This window comes from Rattus norvegicus, chromosome 16 (assembly GCF_021556685.1).
Source record: "Rattus norvegicus strain SHRSP/BbbUtx chromosome 16, alternate assembly SHRSP_T2T, whole genome shotgun sequence".
Classification (NCBI taxonomy): Eukaryota; Metazoa; Chordata; class Mammalia; order Rodentia; family Muridae; genus Rattus; species Rattus norvegicus.
In genome coordinates this window covers 28013379-28028832 of record NC_141549.1, presented here as the reverse complement: position 1 = coordinate 28028832, position 15454 = coordinate 28013379, and the positions used below count along the sequence as shown (strand labels likewise).

The 15454-nt window shown below is 40.7% G+C and overlaps 1 protein-coding gene across 20 annotated transcripts in view; it reads right to left on the bottom strand.

The window, feature by feature from the left end:
- The window catches only part of Psd3 (pleckstrin and Sec7 domain containing 3), a 557293-nt gene that overhangs the window by 98981 nt on the left and 442858 nt on the right, over positions 1–15454 (bottom strand). For all 20 annotated transcript variants that reach the window (XR_015639410.1, XR_015639411.1, XR_015639413.1 and 17 more), the window contains 1 exon segment: positions 5103–5146. Coding sequence is in view for 16 of the 20 variants with exons in the window: in XM_087588275.1 (XP_087444401.1) it covers positions 5103–5146 (44 nt within the window). In the remaining 4 variants the exon portion in view is untranslated.

Below are 15454 nucleotides of genomic sequence, written 5' to 3'. Positions count from 1 at the left end.
GTAGGAGAAGGGAAAGCTCATACGGAGAAGGATAAAGAAAAAATGATAAAAAGAAATACTAAATAGATATAATTGAAAATCAACATGTGTCTGGAAAATAATGCAGTGCCTTGGAAGATTTCAGCTACATTTATTAAGTTGTACTAAGTGTGAATGGAGTGAGATTATCAAATTTTCTCAATTCTATAAAAACTTGAATAAAATGTATTATGTACATCAAAAAGAGAAAGAAAACCTAGATGGAAGGAAAGAAATACCTTCATAAGTAAAGGTGGCACACCTAAGTCTGAACTTTAAAACGAAGGTGTCTAGGGTGAAAACAAACTGATTAGTTCCTTGAGGATAGTTATTTCCCACAGAGCAACAGAGACTACATTTTAATTGTTATGTATTATTACTGAAAATTAGAATCAATACTGAGTTAAGTAAAGTATAAAAAAGACATTAAAAAACAAGAATTAAAAAAGCTCGCAGGAGTTATTTCTTGGAAAACATCCTTAAGAGACCTCAGAGAAAAATGGAAGCAATAATCGATTTCAGATGAAACCCTTGGGTTAGTCACAGAATTAGAGTGCTCAGCCACAAGGACGAGTAACAAGCTTCCCCATGTCCTCTCCTGCCCTCAGGGATCCTCTGTCACTCTCAGAAAGGATTTATAGATAGGAAGGCAGGCAGTTCCCTCCTCTGAGCATGTGTGTATACAGATACAGACACACCATACACACACCGAACACATACACACACTCACATACCACACACACAGCTGTATATACACACATATAGAAACACACACAGATTCATACATCAAACACACATACATTTATACTACACACTCATCCCCCACACATACACAGACATCGACACTATAACACATATACACTCACACCATACACATACATTCACATGCACACTCATACCACACCATACACACTTATATCCTCACATCACACACATATACACTTTCACACACATACTACACACATGTACATTCACACCACACCCACCCACCTGCACATACATACATACATACATACACACACATGTTAGACATATCAGCAAAGAAGTGTAAAGAAGATTTGTAAGTTTTTCCACATTCTGATGTCAGCCAATTGGTCTCTTAGGAACAACAGTACCAAGAAAGAGCATACATAATAAAGTTCACAAGAAAGAAGTGGAAGTCTCCTTGTGGCTCTCTGCAGCCAAGCCTTTAAACGGGCAGGGCTGGTCTAAGATGTGAAGAGTCTAATGTGTCGCTGTCCTATGTAACAAGCAAGGACGATTTGAAGGCAGAGCAGAAACAGTTTAATTTAGGAAAAAAAAATAACATGACAACTCTGCCTACTTCACTATGATTTTTCTATTCTTCATTCACTCATTCTTATAGCCACCTCGCCTCCTTTCACACTTAGTTCTTATTACAAACAGACGTGCACTGTAGTCACATCTATATCTTGTCTCTACACTTGGCCAGGCAGAAGGAGAACTTAAAGAATGGAACAGATGAATGGATAATCCTCACTGCCTCGCTGCCTGGTAATACCAGTAACGCTATGAGCTTCTGATGGGATTCCCACACCCAACAGAACTCTCTTAACTTGCGTCGTAACAAAGAGTAACACAAAAACGTTCAGACAAGGGTTCTGTTCCCCAAAGGTATGGACTGTGGTGAGCCTATGTACCAAAAGAGAAGACAGGCGTGACACTGCAGGAAGCAGACCCTGCCATTGCCATGGCGCCAGCCTAATGTTTTTGAACCTATGGATAAATGTTTCTTGATTTCAGTTTTCTTTACAGAGAGATAGGTCTATGTTAGAGCAACACACTCCCCACAACTTTTAAATCATATATAAGAAACAGAAAAATATTTACTGAGATTTTAATCTCAGATATCTCCTTGGAATTCCAGGGCTCCATAAAATGTGGTTAAAGAAAATTTATATTAAGCAGCAGAGATTCTTTTAGTTATTACAGAGGTCCGTAATTCTATATATGTTTCCTCCATGGCTCTAAAATCAACAATAACAAAATTTCCATTCAAGTACAAATTATCTTACAAGTTCTGCAACAGCAGCTGCTTTCCCCTGTAGTTATGTTCTCAGCTGTACACATGTAGGACCATCTTTTGAGAATGCAGTTCCTTGTTTATCCTTTAAAGTCTTACTATAGCATTGTTTTTGTTTTTTCCTTTCTCATTTCCCCCTCCTGGTGTTAGGTATTGAGCCAGGTGTTTGAACATGACAAGCACATGCTCTCCCACTGATCTACATAACCAACCTTTCCCATAGCCTTCTATGGAATCTTCACTACATGTATGCGTCACGGTAAGCAAAGGAGGAACTACGTGAAGAAATCAGACGTGTATCATTTCCTCAAGGAACCTGGAGCCTAAGGAAAATTTATGGCTAACAGCTACAATAATTGGTATAAACTGACAGTGCTATTAGATAAAGCAAAATGTATATTGTTTTCTGATTGCCGAGGCCAGGGTATCATGTGAGCTGACCTGTAATGAATTTGGGGAAAGATTGCAAGCAGAGAATAGAGAGAATACCAGAAAGCCATGTTGGGCCATGCACTAGTAACTGTGTTGAGTTGAAAGGAGGATTATGTGACAAAAGTGTGTAATATCTACATGACTGGTAGAATGAGGGCCCACATAAGGTTTCACAGCATGAACTGCCTCAGGTTAACATAGAAGAAAGAAGCAAGAGACTGGTGTGAGTGCACGCGTGTGCATGCACACACACAGACACAGACACACACATTTGGTGAGGAGGCACACAGGATGTATGGAATGGCAGCAGCATGATTGGACGAAAGGATATCTATTGCTTAAGGCCATGTCTAGAGAAGTTGTGACTGAAGTCAAAGATGATGCAGAGGCCAAACCCAGACAAGGAGAAAATGATCAGTGTTCACAACAGTAGTGAATATTTTCTAAGAGCTGGAAAGAGATGCTGCTCGCGAATGCTGCCCCAAATTCCTGTAGCTCACAGTAAAGGGACTGAAGTTAGAAAAGCAGACCAAGCTGCATTTATGTTGAGGGAAGTCTGTTTAGAAATGGCAGATAAAGTTTAGGAGATGAATGAGAGCAGTGCTCTCTGACGAGCGGCAGCGTTGAGCTTAGAAAGGTACCAACATTGTGGATGAAAAGTGGAAAATGAGTCTGAGAAAGAGCATAGAGAGCTGGCAGGGCACTGGGGTGCAGCCACATGTGTGGATAACACATTAAGAGCACACAGTGTGACCTAGTGGATCACATAAAGCTGAGGTACAGAATCGTTTCCTCAAGTTTGCTCTACAAACACTGTTCCAGTTGCTGCTTCTCAGTGCCATAAACTGTAAACTGAAACACAGCCTTCCACCTCAGATTCTGCTTGTGGGGTTTTATCACAGCACAAGAAACCAACTAGGGTAGATACCTTGCCTTTCTACTGGCTGCTTTATCCATCCCATTACCTACCCCTTTTGTTTCATATCCACTCTACACAACATCACACTGTTCTTTACTCAGGAGACACTGACAGGAGACACGGATGAAAGTCAAACTCAGAAACAGGACGCTGGAACTGGAAAGGTACCTATCATGAGTCTATCTAACTTCTTTGGCTTATAGAAGAAGAAGATTAAAACATAATCAATGGCTATAGATCAATGAGGGATTAATAGGAGAGAAAAGAGAGAGGATGAGAAAAAACTAGAACCTGAGCTTTCTTAGCTACAGAACCAGGTGTCAACAGAAGGATAATCTGTTTTATGGTTAGTGCTACAGAATACTTCTGGGTCCTCCTAAAAGTCACCTGAGACCCAAACGCTGATATTAACTTAGTCTACAGAAGAGGAAAACTCATGCTCAGATCGGACTCTGCAATCTAAGTTTCTAAGCTGGATGTCTGGTGCCTCTGGAGTTCAGAAGAGAGTAGAAAATCTGGTGGAACTAGAGCTATGCTTGTGAACGACCATGTCAGTGCTGGGAACTACAACTGACTCTCTGAAAGAATAGTGGGTGTTCATAACCATGAATGTTAAGAGTGTTACAAAGTAATCCTTGAAATGGTATGTTGCTTTTAAATGAGCTTTATCATATATAACCATAGAGATACAAACTCCTAAACAGATTCTTTTATGTATAAGCAATAACGTATGGCCTGGAAACCAGGGGAGTATTTCAAGTGGTATTGACTTTAAGAACTGTGTGTGTGCGATAGGACACCACACCAAGGTAAGGTGCATGATGGGCACCAGCCTGTTATCATACATGTGGGGCTTAGAAAACAACTTGTAGAAATTGGTTTTCTTTCACCATGTGGGTCCTGGGATCAGACTGGGTCCATTAGGCTTGCTGACAAATGTCTTAACCAGCTTACCCATCTCACCAGCAAACCTAATAATTTTTTGGAAAAAACCCTTTAATTGTGAATTAGTGAAAATTTAACAACAAAGAATTGTTGGCTTATGTGAAGTTAAATAGAGTTTATCTAAACGGTAATCACTGAAGCATATTCCCTCGAGTAGTACATTTTACTATTGAGCAGATTCGGGAATTCTTTTTTGTTAGAGAGTGTTAATATGTAATGGCACTGAATATACCATAAACCTTAAAGGTTAAAACAACTGGCTGTTTCATGTTAGTGCGTTATTTCTCAACTGATCTACACATAGAAGCTTTTTTCTCTTCTCATTAATATGGGCCCACACCACAGAATGACTAGTATCATAAGAAACCTTCATCTATGACAACATAGGAAAATCCAAATGATTAGATGCTACAAATACCACCTATATTAGGTTTTGGAATAAAACAAAATTTTTTCAATAGCTTTTTTTTTCAGGATATTGTTTTCAAAGGATTTCCTATAAGGTGATCAATTGCTTATGGATATGGCAACCTGGGCAAAAGCAGAAGACTGAGTAACCCTTCCCCCACGACAAATAAAGATTTCTCAGGGTTGACTGGTTAACACCAAGCAGGTAAGACAAACAACGGACATAAAATAAGAACTGTGTGTGCATAGTTAGTGCTCTAAAATCACCCCCAAGGCCTAGAGAAAAATAGCAAGAGAAAACCACATCATCAAAAAGCTGATATCTAGCATACTCACGCTGCCCATTCAAGCTTCTCGTTCTTGATGGAGTTGTACAGAGCCTGTAAACAGAGGAAATAAGATCGGATTATTCTTTTCATTCTGTTCCATATGCTGAATTGAGTAGAGCAGCAAAGTCAAAGGCTTCAGTAAATGTTTGAGCCACTTCCCCAGGCCTTTGCAATCACAATCTTTATTAACTGCAGTGGCCTGAGGGCTCTGGGTCAGGCTGCGCGACACTAGAAGCTGAAGAATTCACAGGGGAAGCAAATGAGCATTTTAGGGAACAAAGAAACGTGCGCCAAGTAACAAGTCTTTTAGAAATAACACACTGTACTGTATGTTTTGCTCAGTGGAATTAGGGTAAGCAGAACATTCTAGTTCATTCATTTAAAACATGCTCTAACATTCATTAATCAGGACTTAAGGGTAGTCACAATTCTATTTATTTGAGAATTTTAAAAATACTATATGACATTAGCAGTACTTTTAAAAATGTATATACTAAAATTTATAACACAAAATGTTAAAATAATTAGAGCAAATACATATAAGATCATATTTTATTAGTAGTAATAATGCATAGTGTATGAGGGGATCCTTAAATGATTAAAGGAATTTGTTAAGGAAATACAAAAGTCTGAATTCAGAGTCCAGCAACAATCTAACATGGCAATATTGTGCTACACGTGCTTACAACCTCAACACTAAAAGAGAACTTGGGAGGAGGATCTCTGGGCCATGTTGGCTGCCAGTCTAGCACTGAACACAGACTTTAGTAATTACCTCTTGAAAGTGGTAATAGTTGATTACTTTTTCAGTGTAAAGGTATTTTATAATATTATTTTATGATTATAATCACAATATTTTATAGCTAATAAAAAGCACAAAGCATTTATGTAAAATTCAGAAGAAAAGTATAAGCAAGTACAAATAGAACTTTTTCTAGCACGTTGCATTTGGCACGCTGTTGCTTGCCCATAATCTCAGTGTCTGGGGTACTAGGGTAAGAGGATTATGAGTTCTATACTTGAGACACAGAGATCATGCCTCAAATGTTCAAGGTAGGCAATGACTGAAGAGGACAATTTGTGCCCTTCCCTGGCTTTTATATGCACATATCTGCATACAGCACAAACATATATAATCCCCATCTCCCATACATGAGGAAAAAGAAATCATGCTTAATGGAAATAATGGAGGAAACCACACATATCTTTTATACAGTAGAAAAACCAGGTAATAAGGGGATAAACTCTACTCATTTTTGACATGTTAAAGAAAGTACATCTTGTTTGAAAAGTGGAAACACATTAGGAATAAAATCAGAGTTATCCTAGAACTATGGACAATAAAATTGATAAGAACATTTTAAGTATGGGAGACTTATTCCCAGAGACATGGATGGCTTTTTGCGGTATCTTAATTACAGAAAATAATCTTTCCTCTATCTGGGAGGAATACAAGGCTGTTCAGAGTACTTTACCATAATTATTTATTCTATTGTACCCTTAATAAATGGTAAAATAAATGTATTGCAAGATTTGTTTAACTCTCAAACATAAACAATGAAGCATATCTAATTTTGAGACACTTTATTAATCATTTTGTTTACATCTCAAATGATATCCCACTCTGTTTACCCTCTTCACAATCCCCCTCCCATGATATCCCACTTCCCAGTTACCGCTCCACCAATCCCCCATCCCACATTCCCCCTCCATCGTCCCCTTTGCCTGTATGAGAGTGCTTCCCCACCCACCCACACTCTCCTGCCCCACCTCTCCTGCATCTCCCTATGCAGGGGCATCAAACCTCCCTGGGACCAAGGGCCTCCCCTCCTGTTGCTGTCAGGCAAGGCCAGCCTCTGCCAGAAGAAATGTGACTAGTCTTAAGCTTCCTGAGGAGACACATGGTAGAGGGCCTTAAGCCAGATATGGAGATGGATCCTGGAATTGTGTTAGTTTCTACTGTAACTGACTCAATGTTTGTTTGTTTTATTCTAAAGTCAGGTAATTCCACAGTTCAGTGAGTGCTACCTCAATATATACGTATGGTATGATAGAAGAGACAAAGCTTCCCAAGGGCTTAGTGAAACAGAGACACAATCACATTAGCTACGAGAGCGTCCTTGACTCTCCCAGGACCAGTACCATATAAAGTTCTTGTGGTCACTTTGCTCATCCATAGTACCTACCCAGGAAGATGCCTTACCTTAGAATAAGACAAGATAAAGAAAAGACAAGTAAGTTCCTAATGTGCAAAACCACGGCAGAAAATAATACAGAATAATAAAACTTACGGTGCTAGAACTTTTCCCCAGTAAGGTCTCAAGACAGAGCTCAGCCATGGCTATCTACTCCGAGACAGGAAAGGGTGGCGTGGGGTGTCAGACACTACTCAACCACTCGTCAGATGAGAAAAGGCAGGCTTCAGAAGTTGACTGTATGTACATGTACAGCCAAAGCAAATTCTCCGCCTTTCAGGGCTCTTCCAAATGTAGTGGAAGTACATTAAAACTACAGATTTTGTCAAAGTGACAAGAAAGTAACCAATGGGGCTCTCTAATCAAAAATAAAAGCAAAACAAAAAGCAAGCAAGCGAACAAAACCAAAGATATGAACCCACAAAAACTCCAAATGTTAAGCTTTAGAACTCTAACGCAATGCCAGAGGTGGAGAATCCCATGCTGCGGATTTTAGACCAGGTGAGGCAGTGCACGCCTGCAAGCCTACCACGAGGGAGGCTGGTGCACGTGGATCATGAGTATGCGATACGCCTGAACTAATATCAACTTCAATGCCAGTCTGAGTTATATAGTGAGACCTTGTCTTAAAAAAAAAAGAATTATGAACAAAACGTTTTATCAGTACTGTCTAAGCTTGCCTTCAGGCTGTGCCTGGAATATGCACCTGAAACCAATGAGTTTCCTACTCGGATTTGGGTTTCCTCCTAATATGTAAGATTTGCAAATATTGAATATTGCTTATGCAAATGCTCCAAGACACAAAATAGTCTGAGACAATTTCAGACCTAAGCATTTCAGATGAGACATTCCCAATCTAAACTAACAAATTCCTCCATGCACCGTCTTCCTGTTGCACATGAACATACTAGGGAGCTTTCTGCCAGTCCCCCGTGGAGTGGCCCATGCTAACATGCCGTGTAAGAGCTGTGACTTACTTTTGCTCTGTTGATGCACGTGTCATATAGCTCAAGCTGACCTTCAATTCACTGCTTGAGAGCCATCGTGAACTTCTCTATTTCCTGTCCCTACCTCTTGCGTGCAGAGAACAGGAGGCTTGCATCGCCCACCTCCCCCTTTAATGTGATATTCTGGATTGAACTCGGGGCACTGTGCATGGGGAGCAGGCACTTGATCATCTGAGCTACATCACATCCCTAACCCAAGAGTGCTTTTAGCTTCAAATGTCAAACACCTGAACTATACTTAAAGCAAGAGTAAGTTTTTATAGACAAATTATAAAAAGATATGAACAAAACCAGCCTGAGAGATGCAGGAATTAAAACTCCTGTATCTTTCCTTTCTTCCCTTCCTCTTTCTATGGCTGAACATCTCCAGTGTCTATTTCTCGTAAGAACTGTCCTCTGTAAACAGTGCATAGCCACACCTCTGAGGTCCTAAGTAAGGAAACAAAGGATTCTTTCTTCCAGCTCCAGCTGTAGAAGCCCCAAGAGGGCATTCTCAATGTGGTTTCATTACCTAGTCTCTGGTGTGCTGTCCATTTGCTAGACAATGAGGTTCTAGGCTGGGCCATTCCTAAGGAGAAATGGTGCTGTCTGTTCTGAGAGGGCAACCCAGGTCTAGTGACTAGACTAGCAAACCTCTCCTGGGCTCAGCAACTCTCAGTCTGTTTGTGACTCATTCAGCACTACCAAAGGAAAATTAAGCAATGACAGATTAATGCCACTGGATATTCTTTACCTCTGACTCCATTCTCCATCCTCCTCAACCTCCTGCCAGCTTTTCTAAGAGGCATCTGTCAAGGCATCCTTCTCCTTTTGGATGGGGGAGAATCACCACAAAGGAATGAAAGGGACGAATACTACCTCACAAAGGAAGAGGAAGGTGCGATCCAACATGAACGAACATCACCCAAGATGTCTCACATTATAACGCTTGAGACAGCCTTCCTCCTTGACTACTTATTTTGGACTCTTTTGGTAGAATCTCGGATCTTTCTATCTGATTCACCCCCAGTTTTGTGTTTGCATTTACTATCAACCAATTACATTGTTTCTCCTAATCCTAAGCCTCCCAACCCTGTAATGTTTCTGCCCTAAGTTAAGGATTTGGAGAAAGGCGAGACGACTCATGCTTATTTTAGAGGGGTTCAAATAATGCTGGGCAAGGAGGATTCTATTCTTGAAAGATAAGCTTCACAGAAGAGTCACGGTTGCTAGGACACATGCTTCAAGTACTTTTGTCACTGAGGCCAAGCCTGCTGAAATGACCCTGTACTCTCAATCCACTTATAATCAAATGTATTGGCCATGTGAGTGGCTAAAACTGGAGGTGCAGTCCCAGCTCAGGAAAATAACCTGGAAAGGTGGCCCAGTTAGGAAAGTGCTTGCTGTGTAAGCATGGGGACCTTGGTTATCACCCTTAGGACACACTTTTAAATAAATGCTGTACGTGGCAACATGTATCACATCCAGTAACTGAGAAATGAAGGCAGGTGGGTTCCTGTTACTCCCTCCACCTGAATCAGCAAACGGGACGGAGAGTGCCTGCGGAAGACACCCAGCATCACTGATCTTTGCACTACTCTGTCTCTCTGTCTCTGTCTCCCTTTGTCCCTTGTCTCTCCATCTCTGCTTTCCTGTCTGTCTACCTGTTCTGTTCACCCACCCATACACAAATACCTCTGTGTGTGTGCATGTGTGTTAACCCTTCACATCGCTAGAGAGAATTTCAGGATTAACAACATCTTGGCAAACTGTGTGCTTCCCCTTGGATTAACAGCTGAGATAACATAGACAAAAAATACCACAGGTCCTGTCCATATAAATCTACACAGTGAGGTGACGCCTGCTGTGGAGGCTGAATAACACACCCCCCAAAGATAACTCTCTCCTAATTCTTAAAACCTCGGAATATTTCCTTATATGGCAAAGAAAAATCTTTAGATCAAATTTAAAGAGTTTATGATGGGGAAAGTCTGTGGGTGGGCTCTAAATGTAATCACAAGTATCTTTACAAGAAGAAGGCTGAGGGCAATTTAAAGAAGCTGAAGGGAAGGCAAGAGAAAAGGAATGAGGAGGGTGGAGTGACACAGTATTAGCCAAGGTTCCCCAGCAACCCGAAAGCTAGAAAAGGCTAGAAACAGATTCTCCTTTGACCTCTCAGGGCAAGTGCAGATCTGCCTCTACATGACTCTCCCAGTTCCACTCTCCAAAACTGTAAGAGCATATATTTCTGCACCTTTTAAATACAATGCTTCTGTGGTCATTTGTTACAGCAGCCACAGAAAACCAATGATGCACCATGGTATGAATGAAAGGCAGGCATCTTAATAAAAGCAATTTGTAGAAATATTTTTTATATCAATCCCTAGATAAAAGTATGTTTTACTTTATGGATATACACCAAAATTTGTCAAGTAATTCTACAAATAAAGGAAAATTTAAAATTTGGGCCCCACCCCAGACACCCAGAACTTCCCTTGAGAATTCTGCATGAATTATCAACAACTATTTCAAATGCCATCAGTCGTGATGCATGATGCCCTAGCTAAAATCGAAATTCCTGCAACTTATCCCAGGAGCTCTAGAATGATCCTTCTGACACTGAACAGGACAGATGGTGTTTTAAATCTGAAGATGATTAATTTTAAGAATGAGAAAGCAAAACAAGTTGTTTAAATTGCAGAAATATGGGAATTTGGTTTAAATTTACTTTTAAGTCTTTGTTCCTCACTTCTGATTGCTTCTCAAAGATGATAAAATGCCATTTTATTCAAATCTTAGCACCTTCCTGGCAGCCCACACAGGCTCTTTTTCCATTACCGCATTGTATAATCAGGATTCTCTCTGTTTCCCCAGAAGCACATTTTGTGGAGTTGATGGAACACATGTATTTTAGTTAAAGCGTCTCTAAATTCCAATGATGTTCTTTACTCTGTGGATCCTGAATAATTATGAAAAGTATGTTAGATCTTACACTGCTTCCATTTCAACTGCACCTGATAATGGCAACAGTGGGATTTATAGCACCAAGGTTATGATTCCCTGTAAGTGCCCATATCCCTGAGCCCACTGGAACTCACCCAAGTGTAAAGGAGATAAAGTCACAAACCACCTAGTGGGCACTTCCCTCTGTGGCTCACATTTCAGGTAGCAAGCTCATGCCTAAATCGGGATCGTGTTTTTCCATGTCTCTAATCAGATCCAATTTTTGGACCAAACCAAAATCTCTGTCCTGGACAATTAATTTAACTTTGTGCTGTGGTGCATGGACAAACAGGAATAGTAGCCGTAAGGATATCTAACCACAAATGGACACATCATCACAGATCCACAATGGAAACAGGAAATGTAGACGCTCTTACCTTAATGAAAATGAATATGAGGTGTCATAGTACAGCTCATCATGTAATAAACATTTTTAGCCCTTAGTAGACACTATGGAGGCATTATGTAGACACTGTGGAGGCATTATGTAGACACTATGGAGGCATTATGACAGGTACAGTTGAACCTACTTACACTGCCTTTAAGGGTCTCTTATATAAAGAATATAACGTTTACTGCTAACCCTGTCTGACCTTACCTGGCTGAGAACTAGTCACGTGACAGACTCTACTTCTCACATACAACATACAAGACACGGTCACACAGTGGATTTAATAAGCGACATTGTTTTATTTATGTTTTCATAGAAAAATTCATATAGAAAAGAGATCCAGAGTAAAGAAGTTAGAACGCATGTAGATGTGGGGCTCCTGCCTCTAAATTGTCTATTGAAAAGAGATCATTTAATTTACCTGATAGTTAAGCTTGACTGCCAAACACACTTCTCTTTCTGAAAAAGTCTTTCCAGAGATAAATTAAGATGGTAAATTCTCTGACCATAAAGTACTGCTGTTAAACTGGATAATGCTCCCTACACTGTGTGTGTGTGTCTGTGTGTGTGTCTGTGTGTGTGTGTGTCTGTGTGTGTGTGTCTGTGTGTGTGTGTGTGTCTGTGTATGTGTGTCTGTGTGTGTGTCTGTGTGTGTGTGTCTGTGTGTGTGTGTGTGTCTGTGTGTGTGTGTCTGTGTGTGTGTCTGTGTGTGTGTGTCTGTGTCTGTGTGTGTGTCTGTGTCTGTGTGTGTGTGTCTGTGTATGTGTGTCTGTGTGTGTGTGTCTGTGTGTGTGTCTGTGTCTGTGTGTGTGTGTCTGTGTCTGTGTGTGTGTGTCTGTGTATGTCTCTGTGTGTCTGTGTGTGTGTGTTTGTGTGTGTGTCTGTGTGTCTGTGTGTGTGTGTGTCTGTGTTTGTGTGTGTCTGTGTCTGTGTGTGTCTGTGTACGTGTGTGTGTGTGTCTGTGTGTGTGTGTGTCTGTGTATGTGTGTGTGTGTCTGTGTGTGTGTGTCTGTGTGTGTGTGTGTGTGTGTGTGTGTGTGTGTGTGTCTGTGTGTGTGGAGGTTCATGGAGACTAGAGGTTTATGTCTAGTCTCTTCCTCCATCATCCTCTGCCATTTTTGAATAAGGGTCACTCACTAACCCTTGTCAGTTAAGGTAGGCTTTTGGCCAGTGATCTCCAAAGATCCACCTACTTCCTTCCCACTCCAAGTGCTGGGAGTTACAGATTGTGTACCTCCATATTCAGCTTTTACATGGATTCGAGGGATCCATGCAGGACCTCTTGCATGAGGACCAACTGTGACACTATTTTAGCCTTTGGGTTAATCTGTTGGTGGATTCATAAAATGCTGACATTACTGGATCTGGTGAAAACTAGGGGATGGGGCCTAGTTCCAGGAAAGAGATAACTGGAGGCAACTGTCCATGGGGGTTACTTTGCTCTGACTCCTTCCTGTGGGACACAGGAGAAGACGACACTCTACTACCATAATGTTCTGCACAGGTTCATGGGGTCAAGTATCTGGAGACCGACCCCTATGGATCTATGAGCCAAATACAATCTTAATTCTTTTGTAATCTGGTCACTGCAATATTGGAAAGCTAACTAATGGACTGGTCTTTGTTGGCTACATATGCAACCTGAGAGAATGGCACAAAGTTACCTTCCTAGGCTCTGTTGAGCTCTCTATGATTTTATTTGGAACAGATACAAAAACAGGCTCTTTTATAGTCTCTCACACACATCTCTTTCCTTGCACTACCCACTAATACACCACACACACACACACACACACACACACACACACACACACACACACAGAGAGAGAGAGAGAGAGAGAGAGAGTTATAATTAAGTAGTAGCTATCTTATTCTAAATCCCAAGTATGAATTCCAAAAATTAATGTATATTATTGATCTATCTTATTATAGGTTTACCTTTAGGGAATGTATTTTTGGAATAAAATACCTATTTCCCCTGTAATTTTATTACAGAAAATTTCAGCATTTATAAATTAAGAGAATCACACATTATAACGATATACCCATGGACTATATTTACAGAGTCAACTCATTCTGACCCATTCATCCATCCTTCTATTTTCTCACTCCGTCTTATTCGTCAGTGTATTTAAAAGTCCACAGTAGCCAGGGATGTTAGCAGAGAGTCCCTGTAATCCTAGTACTTGCAAGAGGAAAGCAGGAGGATCAGCTGCTCAAGGCCAGACTGGACTACATAGTAAGCAGAAGGCTAGCATGGGGTACATATGACCTGTTTCAAAAGGACAATCTAAAGCATGGGACAGATCTAACAGCACATTTCTACATATGTCTCTTCTACATACTCCAGCCTTACATCTACTTTTCAATGTCTGTTTGCAGGTTTTATAAAGAGTAATTGATACAAAGTTAATGTAGTACAAATCTACAGATCTCAAGTGTACCTTTAAACATGTTCTGGTAAGTGCATTCACCCTATACAACACATCCCAATTAAGTTACAGAACATAAACATCAACCCCAGAAAATTCTCCCATACCCCCTTCCTGACCAATTCTCTTGTTAAAACTGGACATATGTGCTCATGATTTGATGCCAAGTGAGACATCAGCTCGCAGAGGTTTGAATCTAAATCATAAGCCATGACTGCTCCCATGTCCACAGAATGCTCACTGTTCATTCTTTACAGTTTTCTGACCAATTTTGTCTTCAGCAAATAAAGTGACTGCCAGCGGAGCATGAGATCCTGAGCTCAAATCCCTAGCACCTATTTTAAAAGCTAGGTACAATATCCCCACATCCTCTGTCAAAGATGGCAGGAGGGTCCCTGAGACTGCTGCACAGACATTCTCCCCAATCAGCTGAGCTTCAGGCTCAATGAGAGCCCTTGTCTCAAAAACTAATGTGGAGAATGCAACCCCAAATTTATGTCCCCACACCCGGCTTACTCTCCTAGCATTCAACATTAATCTTTTCCTAAAGCCATTCATTTATGTACATAGTAAGTACTAGCCCAGAGGGTAACATGAATTATTTAGCTTCCTGTGATGTTGAAACAGAAAGTAAAGAAACAAAAAGGTAAATATAAGTTGATATCTCTGGTGGCTTACCAGTTAATTATTTTAAGATGATGAAAATAAGATAACTCAAAGGATCCATTTTAGATGGCCAGAGAGTATCACTCTGCAAAGCAAAGGCAGAACACAACCCACATGCAATATAAAGTCTGGGAGAAAGGGGTGAGCTGCTGTAGGTACACCTGAGTAGGAGGGTTCCCAGGAACAGAAACAGACATTGAGCAGATACCATAGGATATAGTGGGCCTTGGGTGTGGAAACCTTTGCATGCTGGGAAATAGACAAGCAGGTCCTAGGGTTTGTAACTTGAAAACAATTTGATGTTTAGGCTGTCCACTGGGTAACCAGTGCATTATTCTAAACAAACGAGTGTCCTGCTATAATTCATGCATCTGCTGTAGAGAGCTTACAGACGGAGAGAGGGAGAGAGAGAGGGGGGGGGGGGGAGAGAGAGAGAGAGAGAGAGAGAGAGAGAGAGAGAGAGAGAGAGAGAGAGAGAGAGAGAGAGAGAGCTCATAAAACCACTGTTTAGGTAGGAGGTGTGATTTGGGCTGGATGACAATGGTGGCAGAATAGGAATGTATCATGATCTCTCCCTAAATTATGAGAAAAGGGTGGCCCATTTCTACATAACTGAAGCATACATTTTACAAACTGAATAGATAAACGGTTCCAATAGTAGCACCAGAGATCCAATGATATTCACA